The sequence below is a fragment of the Pleurodeles waltl genome, chromosome 5, assembly GCF_031143425.1.
Source record: "Pleurodeles waltl isolate 20211129_DDA chromosome 5, aPleWal1.hap1.20221129, whole genome shotgun sequence".
Classification (NCBI taxonomy): domain Eukaryota; kingdom Metazoa; phylum Chordata; class Amphibia; order Caudata; family Salamandridae; genus Pleurodeles; species Pleurodeles waltl.
The window spans coordinates 65,540,369-65,564,780 of record NC_090444.1 but is presented as its reverse complement, the minus strand read 5'-3'; the positions used below and the strand labels follow the sequence as shown (position 1 = coordinate 65,564,780).

Sequence of the window (24,412 nt, the reverse complement as noted above, 5' to 3'; positions counted from 1 at the left end):
TAAATCTAGATATTTTGATTGGTAAATACACCAAAGCCAAGAAAGGAAAGCTCTACATGTTTTTTTGTAGATTTGACCTCTGCGTTTGGTTGCGTGATCCACAGTAAACTATGGCCTACCCTAATGCAACTGAGGGTAGATGAAACAATAGTCCACTTTATAAGGGAGTTATACTCTGGAATTAGAGCGAAGGTAAAGTTTGGGGTGCACAAGCTCATTTGCCATAAATCAAGGGATACGCAAGGATCCATCTTAGTGCCTTTCCTTTTTTCATTTTTATATATATATATATATATATATATATATATATATATATATATATATATATATATATATATATTTTTTTTATTTGAGTCAGTGTTAGTCAATGAATGTAAGGATTTACCTCAAATTGGTCACCAGCCGATACCAGCTCTTATGCATGCTGATGATGCTGTTCTTATGGCACGAACCCCACTAGCCTTGCAGAGTCTTTTGAAAACTTTTGCCAATCACATGGAAGAACTAGTCCCTAGAGTTAATCACAAACAAAATGTGGTGAAATGTGGCATTAAGACTATTAAAAAATTGGTGCATCACAGTAAAGGGCGAGAAAATAGATACTACATCAACATTCTCGTACCAAGGAATCCTGTTTTTTCTTTTTTTTCTTCGCTAGACGGGTAAGTAGTATTACTCCAAAAGACATGCTGACATAGTGCCAAATGTGTGTCTGTCCCAATGTATGGGGCTGGTTTATGGGAACATAAAAAGTGCAATGCATTGCAGATAGTGAATTTTTTTTTTTTTTAAATCACTTTTAACTGTCCCTAAATCCACTTAATCTGTGTCTCATTCAGAACTGGCGGTTACGCATATTGCTGACTTAATAAGGATACAACCAGTATTGTTAAGGCACAAAGTCTGGTCTTCAGAATATGCAAGTCTGAACAGGGAGATTATAAAAGATTGTGAAACCTTAATCATTCATTTTGAATTCCTTGGTTGGAGTACATTAAGAATTTTCTTTATGGACTTGGGCCATCCGGACTATTATGTTACACCAGACATAATGGGAACACTGACCAGGAATGAACTTAAAATGGAATGCTTTACCCATTTGGCCGATTTAAGGTGGGCAGTAGAAGCACAAAAAACAAGTGTTATGAAGAATCAACTGATGCCGATGACGGACGGCACAGAACTGTATTTGCAGCACGTTTTGAATCCTAGGCATCGTTTTGTTCTCATTCACTTACGACTAGAGACATTCCATCTATTTCTCTAATGAACGATTGGAGTGCTGTACTTGAGAACTGTTCCTGCGATTCAGTCTCAACACAAAGTCCAATACATACAGTTTTATTTTGTAAATTGTATACTAGCCAGAGAATTTTTTAACACCGTTTTAAAAATCTTTACAAATACGTCAGTGTCGCCCGGCCTTTTGTACCGACAAACCCTTTCATCAATCATAATTTGTATTGGTATTGCGGTTTATTTATGCGCAGTATTGAAGGCCAGAAAGGGCTTTTAGACAACTTTGTAGATGTTTTATAAACAGTCTTTGTAACGTGTCGCTATTTAAAAAAAAAAAAATTATTACCATTAATTGATGTATACCACTTTTAGAGCTTAACTTAAGTTAGCTATGTTAATTTATTTTTATTTGTTTATATGTGCTTTTATTGTTGCTGATAACCGAATAAAGTATTTGATACTATACTTGCTCATATATGAGCTCAAAGGCATGTTTTCTGAAAATAGATTAAATAGGAAGAAAATAACATCCAGATGTTTAGTTTTACGGCAACATGTTTCCTTTCGTTGCTGTCATGAACAGTTATGTGCTTGGCTTTAACTTCCAGGCTGGCAGCAGGTAGTTTTGAAATTAGTGAAAGTCTTTCACCCGTCCTAATAATCACATTTACAGTATAACTCCCACTTTCACAGAAAATCTTTTTGTTGTGCGAGGCTGTGACAGAATAAGTGCATGTATGTGATGTTTTGAACCATTGTGATTGTCTTGTGGGGGCGCACAATAACACATGGTAGCGTAACTGTGTGGGATTGAATGACCCGCTCAGTTGCATTGCAAAGCTTGTTCTTTATAGAAATAACAAGCACCCACTGTCTCAAAATAGCATGGGGGTGAATATTGTTATAAAGTTTTATTTCTGTGTCTGGACTAACAGTTGAGAGTCCTGGCTGCCCTTTGTTGCAGTTAGAGATTAGAACTCCCTGTTCCTTCCTTGACTGGATGAGACTTGCATTATTTCATGTCTCTCATCCTGGGTTTAAGAGGAGGAGCACCTAACTGTTTCTTCCTGATGGACTTGGAATCTGGTTACTCCATGGTTATGAGGCTACTTATTAGTTCTAAAGTCAATTCTTACTGTTGCAGTCATCACACTCTAAAGCTTTACTTAGCCTCCTATTTATGAGGATCCTTTTTTTTAATTCAATATTCATTTTGGCAATTTACCCTTTTTTTACGTTGGAACTTCTCATTAAACATGAGCAGTTATTAATGTAAACTTTTGGGAAGTCTTCTGGGCACAGTAACTTTTTCAGTGCACTCAAGCCGCCTAATATTTACTGTAGATTAATGAAATTAAGAGTCTAATCAGGTAGCCAAATGTAACCAGAAGACAGGGTCATTCCTTCCTACTCTTTGGATGGCTACTCCATCATTCATTGGAATTTGGTGGATTCCTCTTGGAGTGTCTAGTTACTGTTAATTGTGATTTTTCCTTTTGTAATTCTAAAGGTGCTGCGTCCCTCTCTTCCTTGGCCCGGTGGAATAAGATGTCAGAAGGAGAAGTCGGGACTGCCCCTAACACCGGCTCTGACCCCAAGTTGGAGTCTTTGTCAGCAATGCCTACTGTGGCTTCCATGTCTCCCCCGGTGACTGCCTCCTCTGCTCCAGTTCCTCCCCCTGAAGAGGAGGAAGAGGAGAGTGAAGACGAGTCGGAAATTCTGGAGGAGTCTCCTTGTGGACGTTGGCAAAAGAGGCGCGAAGAGGTCAGTTAACAGTTGCGGCTTCATTATTTTCTGTGTTGCTTTTACTATGCATAAAATCTCACAGCTTCACCTACTGAAACCATTGTTAGTCTTGAGGTGTACTGTAGGATCAGTTCAGCTTGAGAGCGGTTGATTCGTCCATTGCAGCATGTGATGTTCTTAACCAAATGATGAAGAAGGGGTTTGTAGGTTTGTGTGGAGGTTATCTAAATTGGGAGTACTAAATCATAGTAAAGCTTCTTCGGTAATATAATCCCTGGCATTAACCTAGGTTATGTATTTGAATTACCAATTGCACTCGAGTTGTCAAACCAGACACAAGTTAAAATGTAAAAGGATACTCCTCACCTTGCTCTTGTAGTTAATGTCGAACTTCTCAGATCAAGCAAGCTTTTTTGTAAATAGAAAAACTGTTTTACATTTCATTAATTTGAAAAGTGCAGGATACGTAAGTGAGAAACCTTTTCTCCACTTAAGGTGCTCGTGTGGGTCCATTTATGTCTGAGGCGAGAGGGAATGTTTAATTTTCAGACTGACTAATGAAAGTTATATCAGGGATGTGGAATTCCTATCGCCCAATGCCCTGGACATATTGTTTGGGGTCAAGGGCAACAGGTTTCTATGTTTGTTTTGTCCTTGGTACAAGTAGGCCCAACCCCTTGCAGCATAAACCCTTGGCTGCTAGTTTACAGAGAAGGGATCTGTCTGCAGTTGATGTAATATGTTGTCCATAGGTTAATTCTGTTTGAACTTGTACTTATGGTTCAGTAATGAAAAGCCTTTATCAGAGTCAGCACTGTAAATAAATGTTTTAAGTTTACACTGCACTACTGACAGTCTTTCCACCAAAAAAAAAGAAAAAAGTGTACACAAGTTCAAAAAGTTTAACAATATGAAGCGTAGTACAATGCTCCCAGAATGCTCTCTGATTAAATGCATATATTTACAGAAGCTTGTAAGCAAGAGTGATGATTCCTTGCTTTCAAAATAAATTGTTCAGAAAAAAAAGCAAGTAAGAAAAAAAAAAAAAAAATCACTACCATGAAATTTTAGGTGTTATTTCTTTGAAGTGTTATTTAGTCAAATGTGTTGATGCATGCGAGTATTTCTAAAAATATTCCTAATGGAAAATCAGTGTAACCATTTTCAACAAGATTATGGGAAGCATGAAAATAAACAAGCACTGTCAAAGCCAATGATCCGATGTTTTTTGTGAGTGTTATGGCTTCATCACTGCGTGTCTTGTTTTGACATGGCCTTTCTAACACTTTATTGTTGTGTATGCTGCCAGGCCCTTAGCATTGTAACAAACGCTGGCAAAAAGAAGAAAACGGTTTTTGGTCTCAAAAAGCACACATTGCCACCAGTGGTGTAACAAAGGCCCTGCCATGGGGCCCCCTCAGCACAGGACCTGCCCTGAGTGAATCTGGAGGGGAGCCCTTCCATGTTCTTTGCACTGGGGCCCCTTCCAATTTCGTTACAGCACTGATTTGCACAGTAGTTTCTGGCACTGAACAAAACTGCTTTGTGTGCCAGTGTGCTCCTTGTGGAAGAGCAGAATGCGATCACTCCCAGTAAAGCAGGCACATAGAGAGAGAAATAGAAGTTTAATAAAAACAAAATGTCTTAACGCCAGACTTAATTAGGGTCCGAATTCTTAGTCACAAAAGTGCACCCGTGGTATGTCTTTGAATTGGTGGCTTTCATGAATTCAGTTAGTAGGTTTGCAGACTCAAAGGCATTCCAGCCCTAGAAATATTGCTTACTGCTTCCTCCAGCCCCAGTATGTAGATCTTCGGAAAGGTGGCAAAATAAGGAAATTGCTATTGTAGGGATTGAAACTGCAAGTATTCAAGCCCTAATATAGTAGTAGCCCTAGAGAGGCTATTATCAGAGCTCATACATAATGAGATTGCTGCCATAATGTGTGGCCACACTACTTTGCACCAGAGGCACAAGTAGATTTTTTTTTTTTTACAGGACAAGTAGATTTAAGAAACAACCTGTCCAATGGAGTAAATATTTAATTAAATTCCACACCCCTGTTATATAACAAGAATGCAACATGGCAGCCCCTTACTGAACAGAATATAGTTTTGCAGTCTGTTCAGAACAATAAAGCTGCCTTCTGTCCTTGCTGCTTTATCAGGCTGAGAGATTTGCACGAGAGCTGAACTTTCACCTCTCGCAATATGGAGTGTTTTTGAGGTCTTTAGTTTGAATCCTGGCCACGCCAAATCAGGCTTTCATCCTTTCAGGTCGGGTAAATTGAGTGCCGTGAATGGGATAGCAGTAATGCCTGTTGTTTAGATCTTAGAAGTGCAGTACATAAACGCTACATGAACAAGTGATTTCAAACAATTGCATGATTTATCAACCTATAATAACCTTTGGCTAGATAATTAAAGGTTGAGTAATCGGAGTCTTTTTGGATAACAGTTGAAGCATAAAGCCCGTTGTTTGACTGACATTTTGCTTAATCCTCTGTCCACCTTATGCTCATCATTGTCTCCATTAGTGTAGAATCTCTGCTCTCCCAGTGCCCATTAAATGAGGTCTTGAGACAGTAATGCCATACCAGTGAAGAACGGTGGTTCCTATTTGTTTAGTCTCCTGAGTTTCCCATTCATCATTGACTTTAACCAGTCTTCTCCTTTGGCTATCCAAGAATTCTGATCCGGATTACTGCCCAGTGTTTTGCTATCTTGGCAAGCAACAAACATTTTATCATCACTGCACATACTATATTCCCTTTAAGTTAATTTTTTAGCTCTCTTCTCATTCATATTCATCAGTCAGGTTGACCTTCATGTCAAGTGCTGCAATTGTATAATCCAGTCTCACCATTGTTTGGGCCAATTTGTCACACTTCGTTTTCGACAAAGTGAGTCTTGTCTTGTCTTCATCCACTTCTGACCTTCTTACTTTTGTCTTTGTTTCCGCTTTTTAAAAATCCCATAGCTCCAAGGCAGTTACTGTTTCATTCTCTATTTTTTTTTTTTTTGGGGGGGGGGGGTGTAGGCCTCTGTAGTGTTGCAGACTGGTAGTTTTCAGCTTCTCATTGTGCATTACGCATCTGTGAAACTCGCATTGCTTGGGGTTTCGACTCAGTGCCAAGGTTGATCCCATCTCTGCTCTGTCTCAACCAGTGGCAGGACTCTTTAGTTCAATGTGGGGTCCTTCGGTCTGAACCTATCCTCATCTGATACTGCCCAACAACCTTCACTAAATGTTTCCAAGACAGAAGACCCATAGCCTTATAAGCCCTCCAACCTCCTTCTCTTTTTTTTATTTTTTATTTTTAAAGAAGTGAAAAATGGTACTTGATCGCAAGCTATCTTTTCCACCAAAGAGATAAAATACTCGCCTACAGATTTAAATAATTGTACTTGCCGGAGCAATAGACCTAAAAATAAATAGGTAAAGCCATGGGAATGCCCTCCCTAAGTGATATTTGTGATGTGCATTCCTCAGGCATGCAAGGTCTATAATCCTACTTGTGCTACTCAAAACTGAAGCAATGATAGGCGCCAGAGCCACTGTACAAGCTGGCAGCAGGAGCTCTACATTCTGCCATCCTGGATCAAAATGCAAAAGTATGCAGTAAGGCTGTGAAAGTCCTGGGGCATTCTTTGACGAGACAATGAAGGAGGTGCTGCCTGGGTGTCCTGCGGCTGGCTCCCTGGCAGCAGCAGGCTCATGGTTGGCAACTGGAGGATTGAAGCTGTGCATAACAAAGAGTGCTCTTTAACTGTCTAACTGTGTTTCGCCCAGGCTGATGGAGGACCTCAATACATGAGGAATAGACTAGCAATGGGCTGAGGGAGCAGAGTGTGGAGCGTTTGGCCTACTTTCATACCCGTGCTGGAAAGTCTGTGATCCCAGCAGGGCAAATAACTGAACTAGCATTAATTGCAGCACCCCCACCCCCCAAATGAGGGAGCACAGCGAGGCAGTAGCACAGGCGTGGCCAACTGTGTTAAAATGAGTGCAGTGGGGTCACTAAAAACAGCAAACGTCTAGGAGCCTCATCTGAAAAAGTGGGAATTGGAGGAGAATCGCACATTGTCACACAAAGTATGCATGTATCTTTCAGAGCCACGTGTGGACTGAAATATTCATTAAATGCAAAGAAAAAACAAGCAGTAGGCAACCAGCAGAAACACTTATGACGCCCCCACCTCCCTTCTCCCCAGTAGAAAAATGCTTCGCCATTCAGCACCCTTGGCCAGAAAAGATGATTTGAGTATTCCCAGTTGCCCGTGCCTAAAGCGTTTACAGACTGTAGCATGGAAACAATTCAACTGGATATACCCTATAAAAATCCCAAACAAGGGAAGATACCATCTGAAAAACAGAGGGTGACCGCGACAAGGCTAAAAAGAATATAATGACCCTGGAAAAAATCCTTATGGGTCACCAGCAACAAAAACTGGGACCTGTCCGGTTGCGTGAGGTGCTATAAAATGTGCCGCCTTGGCCTATCGGAAGCAAAATAGATGGAATTAACATACATTAAAGGTTGGTAGCAATCTTTGGCCACAAGGCCCTGTTGCAGGTCTTCTCAACTGAACTAACATTAACAACTAACTGGCTGCGAAGCAGGCGCCCAGCCCAGCAGTAGATGGTGTGTTCAACTACGGCAATAGAGGTGGTGGCTAGGAGCAGAGGAAATGCTCGTACACTACAGCAGCCAGTGAATTCACGCCCGTCCGGTAATTTTCTTTAAAAAAAAGTACATTTATTTCAAACCTACTACTAAGTACTGTGCATAACATTTCAAATGTATACATAAGGTCGGTGGAAATTCTTCGACAGCCATGTATCACATTTGACCTCCACTGGGTCATACAGCCCTTAATCACAACAGTCTCTACCTATACCAAATAAAACATCACAATGTAAGATGTCAGTATTTGTAAAACAGACCTATTGGCTTTGTCAAAGGGTCAGCACATTTATATTCAAAGTAAGCCTATTGGTTTCGTTAGGGGGTCACATTAATTTAAACTATAATTGTATGTTGGCACTCACCAATTAAATCAATGCCATTGATAATCCTTCTCAGATGCGTTGATAATCTATGCGTTCAAATGTTCATCAGTGCCATGAGTACATTTCAATTAAAGCATGGCGTTCAGATAAACATGTTAGTCTTTCTTAACAATCAAAAGGTTACTGCCCTAGGACCAACCAGTAAGGGCCGCTGCACTTTGAGCTGAAAAGCAAAAGATTCAACCCAGAGTGCTTTGAGATAAGGAACATGGTCTGGCGGTTCTGCTTGTAAAGCCCCTGCAGCTTCTGGCAAGTTTGTGAATAAGTGGGGGTGGAAGGTTCGAAATGCCAGTACTAGGGTGCCACATCAGCCCTCTACCCTTTCCCAAATCTCCTGCAGGACATTTTGGGATAATCCAAAAAGGCACCGTTTTCTTTGATAAGAACTCCTCAGCTCCACTCTTTGCTGACATCACTGCCAGATCTCCCCCGCCCCCCCAAATTTCAAAAGGGAGCCCCTCCTTTGTTCAAAGTACCTGGGCTGACCCAGCCCAGGCACAGTAACGGCTAATTATCAAATGCAGATTTTCTCTGCACTCCTTCCTACCCGGAACTGAACCGATCACTGCTACCTTATCTATGGTCGTGTGAAGGGCTGGGCGAGGAATTAACTTAAAGTTGAAACATGCCAATTAATTCCATGTGTATCCAGCAAGTGACCAGCCACTTTTTTTCGCTGCTTGTGTCGAACGCTAGCAATGTGCTTGTGCAATTGCTTTTTGGTGTTTGTGAAGCAGTCTTTCAAACTGTGCTCTTAGTAGATGACATCCTTGACATTCACTCAACAGTACAGATTTACCATAACTCAAAAGAATGCAGAGCAACCAGATTAGGTTGAAATTCAACCTAAGGGCAGTAGCTGTACCCCGAGGTTGAAAGAAAGCATGTCACTCTGTTTATCAGGGGGTGACGAGCGCTTGCTCGGCAGACGGGTGAAGGGAGCTCCCTTGCAGTCCCACCACCTGTAGTTTGTTTATCTTTGTGTTTTGGCCTTCTGAGCACCACCTCTGGGTTCATTGCCCGGGCTTAGTATTTATTTAGCAACACTCAGCGGTAGGCACAGTTTCATTCTCTCCTAATGCATATTTTAGAAAAATAGTCTTCATTTGGAAACAGTCTGCCAGTGTTCGGTATCTAGAATCTGATGCAAATCCTGGTAAGGGTGGTCTCTTGTCCCCCTACATCGGTTTGGAACAGTGTTCTGGAAATTCAGTACTAAAACATTTCAAATGTTGGGCAGTTTTTTTCAGGGATTCTGGCTTTCAGTGTGTATTGTAAGTAGGGCAGTGACCTGCCACTGATTTCCCACATGCCTTTGTTTCCTGTGTAACCGTAGTAAACATAAAGACTGGCCAGAGCACTCCACCGTCCATCAGACTTGGCATCTAAGTTGCTCTTGGTAGTGTGCAAACTCTGATCCTAGGCGTGCCTATAACCAAATGCTGCGTGGCCCTCACAGGGGAAGCGTCCCCAAGTTGCACCACTGGCTTCCAGAAGAAAAAAAACAGGTGTTCACAAGTCCTTATAGATTAATGCTATGCAGAGTTTGTTGTATCCTTAAAAAACAATGATGTTCTTAATTTTATTTAAGAAACGATGAGATTAAATGTTTGCCAATTAATGCATAGCTAATGTAAACACATTCACATCATATGCTTAAAAGATCCCAATGTGTTTTGAGCGGATACCCTCAGGTGTGGAACCCCACTCTACTGTGCACCACCCTCTGCACTCTACACTAGTCTGGGCCACACCAGTCTATTCTGCAAACCTCTGTCCCTGCTGCACTCGGTACTACATCACTGCGCTCGATGGCACTCTACGCTGCTCGACTGCTCCACTGCACTCTGCGCCCCTCAGTTCTCCTCTACTCTGTCCCACAAGACGCTCTGCTACTTGACTCTGCTCCACTCTGTGGAGCACTCTGTGCTGCTCTGCGCTACTCAACTCTGTTGCGCTCTGCCCCACTGCATTCGGTCGCTGTGCCCCACTGCATTCTGCCGCTCTGCTCCACTACACTGTCGCTCTGGACTACTCGACGCCCCCTCACTGCACTGTGCGCCACTGCAATCTGTGGCTCTGTGCCGCTGCACTCTGGCACTATATGCCACTCGCCTCTACATCACTGCACTATACTTAACGCCGCTCGCCTCTGCATCACTGCACTCTGTGGCTCTGTGCCGCTGCACTCTGTGGGACTTATATGCCACTCGCCTCTGCATCACTGCACTCTGTGCCCCTGCAATCTGTGGCTCTGTGCCGCTGCACTCTGGGACTTACAGGGAGTGCAGAATTATTAGGCAAGTTGTATTTTTGAGGATTAATTTTATTATTGAACAACAACCATGTTCTCAATGAACCCAAAAAACTCATTAATATCAAAACTGAATATTTTTGGAAGTAGTTTTTAGTTTTAGCTATGTTAGGGGGATATCTGTGTGTGCAGGTGACTATCACTGTGCATAATTATTAGGCAACTTAACAAAAAAAAATATATACCCATTTCAATTATTTATCATTACCAGTGAAACCAATATAACATCTCAACTTTCACAAATATACATTTCTGACATTCAAACACAAAACAAATCAGTGACCAATATAGCCACCTATCTTTGCAAGGACACTCAAAAGCCTGCCATCCATGGATTCTGTCAGTGTTTTGATCTGTTCACCATCAACATTGCGTGCAGCAGCAACCACAGCCTCCCAGACACTGTTCAGAGAGGTGTACTGTTTTCCCTCCTTGTAAATCTCACATTTGATGATGGACCACAGGTTCTCAATGGGGTTCAGATCAGGTGAACAAGGAGGCCATGTCATTAGATTTCCTTCTTTTATACCCTTTCTTGCCAGCCACACTGTGGAGTACTTGGACGCGTGTGATGGAGCATTGTCCTGCATGAAAATCATGTTTTTCTTGAAGGATGCAGACTTCTTCCTGTACCACTGCTTGAAGAAGGTGTCTTCCAGGAACTGGCAGTAGGACTGGGAGTTGAGCTTGACTCTATCCTCAACCCGAAAAGGCCCCACAAGCTCATCTTTGATACCAGCCCAAACCAGTACTCCACCTCCACCTTGCTGGCGTCTGAGTCGGACTGGAGCTCTCTGCCCTTTACCAATCCAGCCACGGGCCCATCCATCTGACCCATCAAGACTCACTCTCATTTCATCAGTCCATAAAACCTTAGAAAAATCAGTCTTGAGATATTTCTTGGCCCAGTCTTGACGTTTCAGCTTGTGTGTCTTGTTCAGTGGTGGTCGTCTTTCAGCCTTTCTTACCTTGGCCATGTCTCTGTGTATTGCACACCTTGTGCTTTTGGGCACTCCAGTGATGTTGCAGCTCTGAAATATGGCCAAACTGGTGGCAAGTGGCATCGTGGCAGCTGCACGCTTGACTTTTCTCAGTTCATGGGCAGTTATTTTGCGCCTTGGTTTTTCCACACGCTTCTTGCGACCCTGTTGACTATTTTGAATGAAACGCTTGATTGTTCGATGATCACGCTTCAGAAGCTTTGCAATTTTAAGAGTGCTGCATCCCTCTGCAAGATATCTCACTATTTTTGACTTTTCTGAGCCTGTCAAGTCCTTCTTTTGACCCATTTTGCCAAAGGAAAGGAAGTTGCCTAATAATTATGCACACCTGATATAGGGTGTTGATGTCATTAGACCACACCCCTTCTCATTACAGAGATGCACATCACCTAATATGCTTAATTGGTAGTAGGCTTTCGAGCCTATACAGCTTGGAGTAAGACAACATGCATAAAGAGGATGATGTGGTCAAAATACTCATTTGCCTAATAATTCTGCACTCCCTGTATATGCCGCTCGCCTCTGCATCACTGCACTCTGTGCCCCTGCAATCTGTGGCTCTGTGCCGCTGCACTCTGTGGGACTTATATGCCACTCTCCTCTGCATCACTGCACTCTGCGCCACTCTGCTACTCGACTCTAGATCACTGCTCTCTGTGGCACTCTGCTTTATGGCACTGCACTCAATGCCACTCTGCTACTCAACTCTACATTGCTGCACCTCTGAGCTCCATGGCACTACACTCTCCATCGCTCACCTCTGACACTCCACCCTGTGATGTTCTACCCTTGCGACTTTACCCTACCCCGCTAAACTCCTGTGCTCCCCACTCTACGCCGCTCCAGTGTGTCACTCTTAGTGACTCCACACGATTACACAATACACGCGGTCACTCCACAACACTCCTCCACTCTTTGCCATTTTAATGTCACTCTCTGCCACCCCACAACACTCTGACACTCTCAGCACTCTCCGGCGCTCTCTGCCAGTCCTCCATGCTGCACTCTACCAGGCCGTGCCACCACTCTACTCTCTGCCACTGTACTCTACCCCGCTCTGTCCCACCCCACTCTGCCCCTCACACAGTAAAAAGGTGCCCCTTACACAGTAAAAAGGTGCCCCTTACTAGATTCTTATATTTAAAGGAGAGCACGAAGAAGGAAAGAAAGGAAAGAGGGGGTGTAGGAAGGTAGAGATGAAGAAAGATGGACATTGCACTTTTTAAAGGCAAAATGGGTACAGTGTTTTTTTTTGTGTGTATCTTGATGTATTGTAATAGTATTTATATAGCGCTTACTACCCCTGACAAGGTGTCGAAGCGCTTTTTGGCGAGTAGCAGGCTACTCCAGAACCCAATAGGAATTAGTGGCGGATTAGTATAGGGAAATATTCGTACAGTTTAGTATTATGAGTTAATTTGAGCCGCGGATATGTGAGTTTGTTAGTTGGATTGACTGGAGTAATGGAGGGAGAGAGGAGGGAAGAATCCAGAAGTGTTAATTGGGAGTTTAGGATTTAGGCTTGGGCTGAGTAAAGGAATGATGGAGGAGGGAAGAGTTTGTGTAAAGGGTTAGGGAGATCATAGTAGTAAAGTGAGGTTTTGGGTGAGTTAGATGTGGAAGAGGAGGGAAAAGCTTAGGAAAAGAACCAAATATTTAACAAGAATGTCAGTCAACATGAGAAAATTAAACACTCTGCATTTTTTTTTATCTACTCTGACCAGACACTAAATTGCTTTCTGTGGTTGGGTGAGTCCTAAACATGCTCTACCCTTTGGGGGTTTGGAAGAGGTTGAGAGGGTGGATGTAAATACTGTACATTCCTAAGTCTTCTAACTCCAGTAGAATGAAGCTGCCTTTAGCCTCATGCCTTCGGCAGGTGCTTGACTCCTGGTGTAAGGTTAGTTGTGCCTCTTTCTCAAGTGACTCCCCTCTCCTTCCCTACAGCAGCAGATGTCCCAGTTTATTTGTGCTGCACATAGTTTCCATAGTTGATGCATGAACATCTGCGATTCCTTGCCCTGGGGTAACCCTACCTGGATGCCCGTGTCGTTTCGGTATTTCCTGCAGCATGTCATGTTCTCAGAGTGAATGCTGCTGTATGAAGCATTGTGCGTGGGTGGCATGGAGTGTGCCCCTTGTGGGTGTCCAGAGCAGGTGGCTCTTCTGGCCCCTCATGTGCTGCTGTCACGTGCATGATGTAAGACTTGGGGCGCCCTCTCCGCCGTGGGGGTTTGGGGAGACTTCATGTGCCCCGCTTGGGCACTTCTCGTGCCGTAGTCGGTGCATTCGGATATGCCTGGTCTCGGCTGCTCTTGCCATGTATGTGCCAGCACACGTCCCTGTAGCCATTGTATGTTGGAGATGGAGCTTTAATCGCTGCCCCCGTGGGCAGGTACACGGCCTGCGGAGCAACCCCTCTGGTGTTCAGGCGTGGAGGAGGTGGTGTGAAGTCACTGCTGCACCCTGTCCCGGGGGCTCCGTGCATCGCATCCTGCAGGTCGGTGCTGCGGGGGGGCTGGGCATTGCCTCGGCATCGGGCACGGGGTGTTATTACTTGTTCTCACGGAGCCCTTGGCATTGGCGGGATGGGGGCAGTGTTCACATTCAGCAGTTCAGGGCCTGCGGCGAGGGTACCCAGTGTGCTTTCAGCAGAAACCCGACCTGCACGCATTGGCGCGCTTTCCACGCTCAGCAGTTATGTTACATAAAGACACCTCCAGTTTTGCTAAGCACCGGGAGATTAAGTGGTTTGCCCAGAATCGCACATTAAGCGATGCTGGGACTCGGACCTAGTCCCCCAGCTCTAAAGTCTGCAGCTCTGGTCGTAACCCCCCCCCCCCCGTCACCTGGTGGTTAACACAGGGCTGGTTACACGCTCAGTGTTGCACAGTGTGATCTGCAGCACACAGGTTAGAACCGCAGCAGTGCTGACTCTGTGTTAATCCGTTTACCGCTCCCTGGAGGGTGTGCTGTAATGCCGGGTGACCGTCCCCTGTCCCCGCTTACAATCGGATAAAGAGCTGGATGTGCTTTTTAAACGGCCCAGGCCTTTCTCTGTGCACCGATGGTCTCTGCCTTCTGCCTTGTACTGCTCTCACGCACTATACTTACTGCAGAGACCTACTGTGGTTATTGCGAACTTCTTCCTACATCAAATGTGAAGTAAATGTGCATCGACTACAATAAACCCCAGTCAGTGATTAATTGATGTACTTAAGGCTGTATTCAGTGCTTCATTATACAAACCAACTAATGTCACCCTTCAGTCACTGATGGAGCGAGTGAATTGGAGCTTGGTTGCTGTCACTAGTGTCCCGCTAATGGTGGACATGCTATCCCCCCCCCCCCCCCTCTTCCTTCTAAAGCTTACACCGGGCTAGAACGAGCCCGACAACAGGTAGCAAAGAGCCTGAATGATGTCATTGTCTGACCTGGTGCAGTGCATGCACTCGTGCTAGAAAAGATCTCACAACAGGCATTGAAGACCTGCAGACAGGAAGTGCCTGAGCTTGAGCACTGCATGCGCTAGTGGTAGAATAGATCTTACACCAGGCAGTGACGAGCCTGCAGACCTGGCCTGGAGAATTGCATGTGCTAGTGATAGAATTGACTTCACAACAGGTAGAGTCTGAAGGCAGTAAGTGCCTGACAATGATGTTGATACTGTTCCGCTTACTGGTCAGGCGTTGCACAGGTCACTTGATCACTTTGTCATCTGCTCTCCTTTGTGATCAGTAACCGCAGTACAGTGTGTAAGAACGGTCTCTGTCCATTGCTTGCACCATTGCCAGAGCTGTGAAAAAACTATTTTGATGCGTTCCTCTCCCTGGGGCCCCAGCTCTTGGCTCTCTTCATAGGCTAGCTTTGCCTGGCATGAGGTCTTCCTCTCCCTATGGCCAGCATCTGTGCCCAAGAATCATGCCCTTGCCAGACTGTAAACCAGGACAGAATTATTCGAAAATATTTATGAACTGTATTTTAGCACAAGCAAATATGCATGTGTAGATCTTCTCATGTGAAAATCTGTTGAGTGTTTACTATTTCACCCTCCCTCCAACCACTTTTTTCCAACCCTGGAAGAACTTCTTTTTCTGCCCTTGTCAGGAGTAAATTTCCAACCTTTCTTAGTATGAAAAGTTTAGAGAAGAGCTGGTGAAAATCCTTAAAACATGCAAGTTGGTAGGTTTGCAGAGGTTCAATGGCATGCCGTCCCTGGAACTATTGCTTGCTGCTGCCTCCAGCTGCAGTATGTAGATCAGTATAAAGGTGGCCACATAAGCAATTGTTACAGTAGGACTTGAATTTGCTAGTATTCAAGCCCTACTGTAGTATTAGCTCTGGCATAATCAGGCTATTTTCAGAGCTCTTTCATAGTGAGATTGCTTCCTTAATTTGTTGCTGTACTACATGGCACCAAAGAGACCAGTAGTTTTTGTTTTAACAGTACAAGGAAATTTGAGAAACAACCTGTCCCATTGACAACTTGATAATGCATTAATTTCCTCACCCCTGAACACTGTTTACTTCCATTAGCTAAACGCTATCCAAATGAATGTCTAACTGCTTGGGGTCAGTCACATATAAAAATATCCCTTTTTGAATGTCTTCCCCCCCCCCCCCACATTATGCAAACACTCGAATATTGGTTAATGAAAACCTTGTATTCTGCTCTGATGGTCTCATGTGAAAACCTTACTCCACGGAAAAATGAAGCACTATCCAACGTGGGCATTAATTCTGCTAGACCTGTATAGTGTTATGGAGTCCTTGTGAGGAGTGAACTACATTTTCACTTGTGCTTTCCTGAATTCTACATTCAGCACTGCCGAAGGTTCTGTGGGCGCCAGGTGAAAGCTGGGATCTGATCGTCCATTTTTTTTGCTACCCTTCATACACCTTATTGGGGGTGATATAATCCACCTTATGCACAGCTGACTTTTGTGCTCCTGCCAAGAAGCTTCTGTTCACCACGGCTTTTAGTTATGTTCTGTTTTTGGAGACTGAATATGCGATCATCTTTTAAAACAAAGTATGAAAATTCCTAACCTTCTGTCCATCCAAAGTTACTGGAGGTTCATATCTGCAACTATCCTAGACCATCACCTATGCGTCTGCGGTCCAGTTTGCACTGATATGTGAACTGTGACAAGTTCGAAATGCGCATAAACTGAATTCGACTGAGCGCACAAGTCCGTTTATAACGCTTTTGTAATGTCGGGCATGGTATATTAAATTCACAATACCCTCAGTTGTCTCAGTAGTGCCATGGCCCTGAAATGTCATGTATGTGAAGTAGCGCTTAGCAAAACTAAACTAATTAGTTCTGAACAGTCACAACCTTAGTCAAACATTATTGCTGTTGCCACTTATCCACCAATTTTGCCTCCATATGAAGCACAGAATTCTCTGCCGAAATGTTCATGAATTTGCTAGATTTGTTTCCTGCCTCACCTTTCATTATACTAGAGCATGATTCATCTACTGGCTTAGTCAGTCAGTACAGGTACGTTTGGTTGCTTTGTCACTGATACTGCGAGGCATAGATGAAATAGACTTCTGTCCCCAGGGCTTATCTGTGTGCTTAGCACTGTGCGTTTGGCTATTTTGTAAGATAACCTTTTGACTCCTATGAACTTCAGCTTAAACATAGTCTAAACATTAGAGCACTGAAGAACAACTGAAACTTTTATTAAACTGGTATAAAATGAAATCTGCTAGTTTGGAATGTAAAAGGATGCAATGCTTGATGGTGGCCTAAACCCTTGAATTGTCGGTTTGTGTCGAGTGTGAGATGAGTGAAAATATATTAAATCAAATTACTGCATATATGAAAGTACAATATTTCATGAATCCCAAAAGAAGCAGGTATGTACACTATTCTGATTCATGTGTAGTCGGCTTAGCTGAACTTCAGGACTCTTCAGTTTTTAAAGATTTATTCAAATCAAAATGTTCCTAAAATCCCCACACACATCAAAACAGTAGAAAAATACAAGCAAGAACTACTAGGAAATTTGTTTAAAATTCGTTCTTAATAGTTCATTTGTTTGTTTTTGCTAATAACAGTTTTTGTGATGATTTCCATCAGGGACTGTGATAATTAAAGTAAAAGCCGTTTAATCTAAAACCTACAGTTATGCTAAAAGTCGGATTACTCTGCTTATGCCTAATATATTGCAATCTCTGCGTTTGCTGTATTTACGAAAGAAAACAAAATGCTTAATAGTTCAAAGAGAAGAATTCTTGAAACCTCAAAGGTACACCCACAGCTGTACCCCATACTTCATGCCCAATGCGGGAGTACAGGTTGCTGCATAATTATTCCTAAAGAGCGTAAGGTGTGGCTCCTAACAAAATATCTTTTGTAACAAGATTTTTTTCAAAGTAACCTTTCCATATGCTTTGGTTCATAGTTTCCATTAATCTAGTTACCAGACCATTTAACATTGATACCGGGATGGTCCCATCTCTAAGGTCTTGATTGACCTGACCTCCATTCACATCAGTCCATGAATGCGTCTTGGCTCCAAAGATTTATAATATCCGGGTTTCGTACCGGTCAATATAAGGATTTGATCAGCAGTCTTCTGTGGTGTCTCCTTGTCTCCCGTGGTGTGGAATCCACACAAGATGGTGTGATGCCTGAAGTTCTTTAGTTTTTAAAGATTTCCATGCTGCATTTAGCAGACCAGATTTTAACCACCCTTTTATTGAGACCGTACCATGCACTGCACTGTTTGTTTTCATTATCCTATTGAACATTGTTTCCTTTCATAGACTCTAAGCTCCGTTATTGAGAGCCCGTGACTTCTACAAAAAACATGTATGCACGCATTCAGTCCATACCGTGTCAACCCCCAATACACTAGAATAGATTTAAAAATGGGGGGGTTGGGCTGTCCTGGTCCTCTACCCCAACCACTCACCCACCCAACCAACTATAATGCACGCCAGATTTTTACTCCCACCCAGTGACGTAACAGGCTCCCCTCAGCACAGCACACTGCACGGGTGGCAGCCCCTGGCTGGGTCCAGGGGAGAGACCCCAAGTTTTGTTACGCCACTGCTTCCCACCCAGCCGGTATCCTGCTCTTGCAGCTCAGCCTCGTTATTTGTCTATTCAGGGGAAAAACTCCACATTCTTCCGGTTATGAAACCGAAGACCTTAAGAATCCAGATACTGCCTTGTGGCATTTCTGTAGCTTTATCCCATTTATGTACCGCTTTCTTTTCTCATTTGACTGATTCAGGGCGTCAAGAGTTGTACATTCTTCGTTTTTAAAGATAGCCGAGTAGCTCTGACCCTTAGGAAACTGTAGTGATTTCTCAAGACTCACTGCAAGGCAGGCTGGCCTGGCCAGTCTTTTCCACTACCTGCTCCATCGGACTGGCAAGTCCGCTGAGCCCTGCCTGCTTTTCAGTCCTCAGCAGAAGTAAATTTTGTAAGTTTAGCTTAACTTCTATTTTGAGATAAGGGTTTAACAGCTGGCATTTCTTCTTTTGCACTTGGCACGAGTATTCACAACGTGATAGCATAAACTACACTTACTATATGGTATTTACAGAAACACATCAGGACAGCAAGGTTGATATTAATTATTATTTAAGACTGTCAAAATGTAACCTAATCTAATTTATTCTGGTATTTGCAGGCTTGAGGTAGTGCCTGACACAGCTCCGATCGCGCTGGAAGACACTGCTTGCATGCTCCTAACAGATATTTTTCTAAACATGAAACCAGCTGCCTTACATAGCAGTTAATGGAATATGCTGCAAATCCTCCATTTTATTGCTATCTTGTTTTTTCTTGACTAGGTCAGGACAGACTAAACCTGTGCTTACCTGCAAATGAGTAGGAACTCAAAGGGCACTCCAATTTGCCCTAGTCTAAATTAAAATGGTCGAAATATGTTTGCCAGAAACACAGGCTCTTGAAATAATGACCGTAAGGAACCTTGAGGTTGCAGTGATTTTTAACTTGATGATAATTGGAACTTCTCTTATGGTATTTAATGGAGCTGCAAGAAGTTCTCCTTTTACTTTTTTTTTTTTTTTTTTTTTTTTTATGGCAGCATACTTTTTATCGATTTAGACATAGTCTTTTTAGTGGCTGGGACTTATGGATTGCCATACGGGGCTGATGAAACTAATTTATTTTAGCTTCTGCAGATATCCCCAAGTTTCTTTTCGGCCTTTTCATTATGATCAGTTCTACAGCAGGATATAAACAAAGTGAGAAGAATTAATAGGTGGTTAAAAAAAAAAGTTCAATGTGTGATCTCGGTTTGCTATTTCTCAGTTGCCACTTTTAAAGTTGTGGGTCCTTCGTTCAGTGACACTCTAACATCTCACTTTTCTGAAGATATTCTATCGCCAGTCTACATAATGCATTATCTTGCCCCACATATTTTGCTTTATTAAGTGCCACTGGTGCCTCTGTTTACGTTGGCCGAGGTTTGATTTGTTTAAGGGTGTAGAGGAGATTGTTATATTTCTTTGGACTCCCTTCCTGTAGGCCCTGCTTATGGCAAATATTGTTTAGATCCTTGACCCTAGCGAACAGCCGGGTGGAAAGGGAACGACTGATCTATTTTGAAACCAGCATTTGTGGTTATTTTGCCTGTGGGCCCCGATTTCATTTTTGATGCGCTTCTTTACGGGCAATAACTTTGTGCTGCTGAACAAAAAAGGTTAAGTTGTGTTTTTGAACTACTACTTAAATTCCTCTCCAAGCAAAATGACACTGGACTATCGAAGTTTTATCAGTAATGGTCTCCCCAGTATGTCCTTCTAGCTAGTAATGATCTCATACCTTCTTGGTATGCCCTGTACATTAGACGTCACTCTTGATTACACATCTGTCAGGTGAGTTCTGGCAGAAGACCCTTACCTAATACATCCACGTTCTTCAACCATAGTAGTCATGGGCACTGGTGTTGGTGGGTGAAACTGCGCTGGAGAAAGGCTGCTTCAAGAGAGAAGCAATGCAGTAGTCCTCAAGTTAGGTGTGTCAGACGGTTAAACTTGCATTGGTCGAACAAGTAGGTCTGGTTTAAATGTCCTGACATTTCATATGTTATAATCTCAGAGCTAGACTAACACCCTTGAACAGTGCTTGGTATGTTTACAGCTGGTTGTTTATACAAGGAACTTTGAGAAGACGAGGACGCTTGATTATTGCTATTTGCTAAAGTGGTGGCTTTTATAGTACATTTCGAATTTCTCTCGTAACAGTCTTCATTTCATGTGCTGCAGTATGATAAACAGCTTGTTATTGTGTATAATCCATGCGTAACATAAACAATTTAATGTGCTAAAAGTGATTCATTGTAGCTTTGAAATTTGAATAGTTGCTCATGTTGCAATGGAAGCACTTGTTTGTAGGTGAAGTAATCGATCAAGCAGCAAGTTATGGGAAGTGAGAGCTGTTCACTTCCCTGAAGCCCGTTGCATATATTTATATGAAACCAGCTGCCATATATTTTTTTTTTTTTAGAAGAGTAGTGACAAAAGCTTGTTCATACTGCTGTGCTACCAAAGGCAATGAGTTTATTTGCAGCACTGACATTTCTACAAGATTGTACTTTTGCTTGGAGTGTTAGACTCTATAAGTTGCCTTTTTCATTTTTTAATAGGGAGAATAATCTCATTTCTCTGCTTATTTACATGGTGGATTGTTATTTACTAAGAATATTAGAAATGGTTTAAATTGTCTGAAATGCTTTTTCTGTGGTTTTTCCCTTCAGGGAAGATTGATGGCCTACTTTTCATTGACACGTATTGATGCTGAGAGACTTGAGAACATTATTGGGCCTCACAAGTTTGTTTACAAGATTTATTGTTAAATTGGGAGATTGTCTCCTTGAGGACAGCAGTGTCACTGTACATGGTTGCACTGTAGACTATTGGGTCATAGAGGTCTCCCTGCTGAGTGTAGGACCTGATGGGAGCAGTAGGGTTTACCTCTATGATGAATATCTAGCAAATGAGTGCTTGGTGAATCCGACCTGGAGGGATGGCAGTCCTGTGACTGACCCTTAAAATCTGTGTTCCTGATCTGCTGTTGGATACCAGGTTGGCATCCGTGAATTTGGGAGCATTGTTCTATTATAATCCCTTTAGTTACTGGGGTTTTATACAGAGCACTACATACTGCTGTAACCCACTTTGGCGTGGTTACAATCCAGCGAACACGTAAGGTACAAACCTGATGGCAAGGGCTCAGTCGGTGGCTTGTAAAGAAAGCCTGGCAAGATAGTTGATGCTGCTGTTACCCTGAAGCCTGGCATACAGCTTTGTGTTCCAAAAGGCCAGTGGTTGTCAATATATTTGTACTGCTGGTCATGATGAAAGTGCAGCTTTGAAGAGATTATCCTCTCTACATCAGTGTTAATTGTGGTGTTGTCACTAGGATTCCCAGTTTTTTTAACTTGGATGCTACAATTATTGTTTACATCTCCATAGGTGAGAGAAAGTAGCTGAGCCTGATTTTTATTTATTGACCGAAGTAAATCATCTGTGGATTTATGAACCTAACTGTCTGAAAGTGAAGCTGTTGTACACAATGGTTTTTGAGGAAGACCAACAAGAAGTCCTAGCTCAGTTGTTGGACTTCGCCAGCCGGCTGGTGTTCTCTGCGTGTATGATGTGACATAAATAGGGCTCCTTGTTTTATGGTATTTTTTTAATGTTTATTTTTGCATGTTCATCTCTATCTTTCCATTTTTATAGGTTGACCATCTTTTTAGTATTGTCTTTTGTGTGTTGAGACTAAATTAAATTGTAAAATCATATTTCCTCATTAATCTAACTCATAAACACGCAGTTGTAGTTTAATGCCTGTCATATTTTAGCAAATTGAGCAGCCAAGCACAATAACACATTACATCCATAGGTAAATATTAGCATTATGCCACTGTACTATATGTTGACATAATGTCTGTTTCTGAAACTCTCACTCAGTTTTTTTTGTTTTAAAAACTCCCATGCTGTCTATCTGCTCAGCTTATGACCTGGAATCCATGAAAGACCGCATGGACAGTCACTCAATCTAAAATACAGACCTGATATGCATTGCTTTCGGTCTATCTGTAAAAATCAGTAAAAACATTAGAATGTGAGCATTAGACATAAGAAATGCCCTCTGTGCATTGCATAGCGCTTTGTGAAATTCTGTGGCACGATGTTGGTCAAAACCACTGCATTTCTTTGAAAACCCCACATTTACTTTTCCCTAATCTTGTATTTCTCGGTCCATGTTGATTCCTTTTTCTTTATGCCTTTGTTCTGTTAAACATAGACTGTAACGCTCTAGGCTGGCATCCCTGATGGTAGCACTGCTGTTTTTAGCATGTTACGTTCCCCACAATCATTTGAGACATTCACGGATATAGTCTTGGAGGTGAGTCAGATATTCATCACTGCCTGGTGTTCATACTCTTGCACTAATCTATTAGTTTACCCCTGCGTCGAAAATTAAGAAGCAAATTATCTGAAGTCATTTTTCTGATACTTCCTGCTGGACACAATTTCCAGTAGGACATATCAAAAAATAACTTTGAAAATTAAGATGCAAAATATTCGACCTTTGACCCCTTTTGCTGACATGGAACCTTTAGCAGGTCTTCAAGATCATGCTAGTGTATTTACCGCTCAACACGGGCTTTATGCCTGCCAATATTACACACTTGGGGGGGGGGGGGGTGGAAAGGAGGTAAACAGTACATTTTCTTTAAGTGTCTTATGTATGTTTTGGTGAAAACGCGCTGGTAAAATGACTTTTCTTCTGCAGGAATTCTCTTGTACTTATATATTTGTGTCTGCTTTGTGAATCTTAATTTGCTATCATTGGCCAATGGATCATTTGATTTCCATAGAATTTCCTCTTTTCAGGCAAGAATTACTAATTTCATCATCTTCATGCACTGTGCAAGGGCTTTATTTTTTCATAGACCTTGAGGGCAGTATGGTTGGAAACACCAGGATGTGTCCTGGGTCTCCTAATCGGTCAACTACCATGGCATGCGTGAGCCTCATGTCTGGTCCCTTTTCTTGCAGGTAAACCAGCGCAATGTTCCTGGCATCGATAGCGCCTATTTAGCTATGGACACGGAGGAGGGAGTGGAGGTGGTTTGGAATGAGGTTCAGTTCTCTGAGCGCAAGAACTTCAAGATGCAGGAGGTGAGTGATTTGCAGCACATGGTTGTACTGTGGCTGCAGGTGGATAATAATGCAAACTAGACACTGTTGAGAGGTGTTCGGTCATTCATAAACCCATGGTTTTCCAGATACTGATTTGTTAGTTCTATAAATACATAGCATGCAAGATTTGGAAGAATTTGCCACAAGACTTTGGCACTTTAGGCAGCTTTATTTTCACATGAGGATGAGACACAGTAAAGTGACAGCACTACCTGGATCTTAAAGACCCAAACCAGAATTGGGGGGGGGGGGGGTCAACTCAGGGTGGGCACTTGCTGAAATCACCTAGGGATTCTCTGGCTGGTTGGACCACCTGGACACAGGCCGTGGACGTCTGGTAGAGTGAGATGGGAGTCCTTAGTTTGTTTCTTCGTGGACAGGGCCGCTGTCCACAGGAGATCTTGGTCCTTTTGGGTGCAGGGCAGTCCTCTGAAGCTTGGCAGAGGTCGCTGGTCCTGCTGGATGCGTTGCTGTTCTTTTGCAGGTTCCTTGAAGCAGGAGAAAGGCCGGTAGGGCTGGGACCAAATCAGTTGTCTCCTTCCTCCTTTTGTGCTTGGGGGTTTCAGCTTAGCAGTCCTTCTTGTTAAGTCTCCTGGAGTCTAGTGAGCTGGGTTCAGGGAGGCCCTTAAATCCTAGATTTAGGGGTGTGTAGGGGTCAGAGCTGGAGTGCCCTAGGACATTTTAATCCGAGGCTTGAGCCTTTGAGGCTCACCACCAGGTGTTACAGTTGCTGTAGGGGGAGGTGTGAAGCACCTCCACTCAGGACAGGCTTTGTTTCTGACCACAGAGTGCACAAAGCCTCTCACCGCTTGTGGTCAAATACATCTGAAAGTGG

At 42.9% G+C, this 24,412-nt stretch overlaps 1 protein-coding gene across 1 annotated transcript in view; it reads left to right on the top strand.

Annotated features, from left to right (window-relative positions):
• The window catches only part of NRBP1 (nuclear receptor binding protein 1), a 228,668-nt gene that overhangs the window by 24,912 nt on the left and 179,344 nt on the right, over nt 1-24,412 (top strand). The window contains exons 2-3 of the mRNA XM_069233574.1: nt 2,750-3,003; nt 23,434-23,556. Of these exons, the coding sequence (XP_069089675.1) occupies nt 2,788-3,003; nt 23,434-23,556 (339 nt within the window). The 5' untranslated portion in view covers nt 2,750-2,787. The remainder of the gene's footprint in view (nt 1-2,749; nt 3,004-23,433; nt 23,557-24,412) is intronic.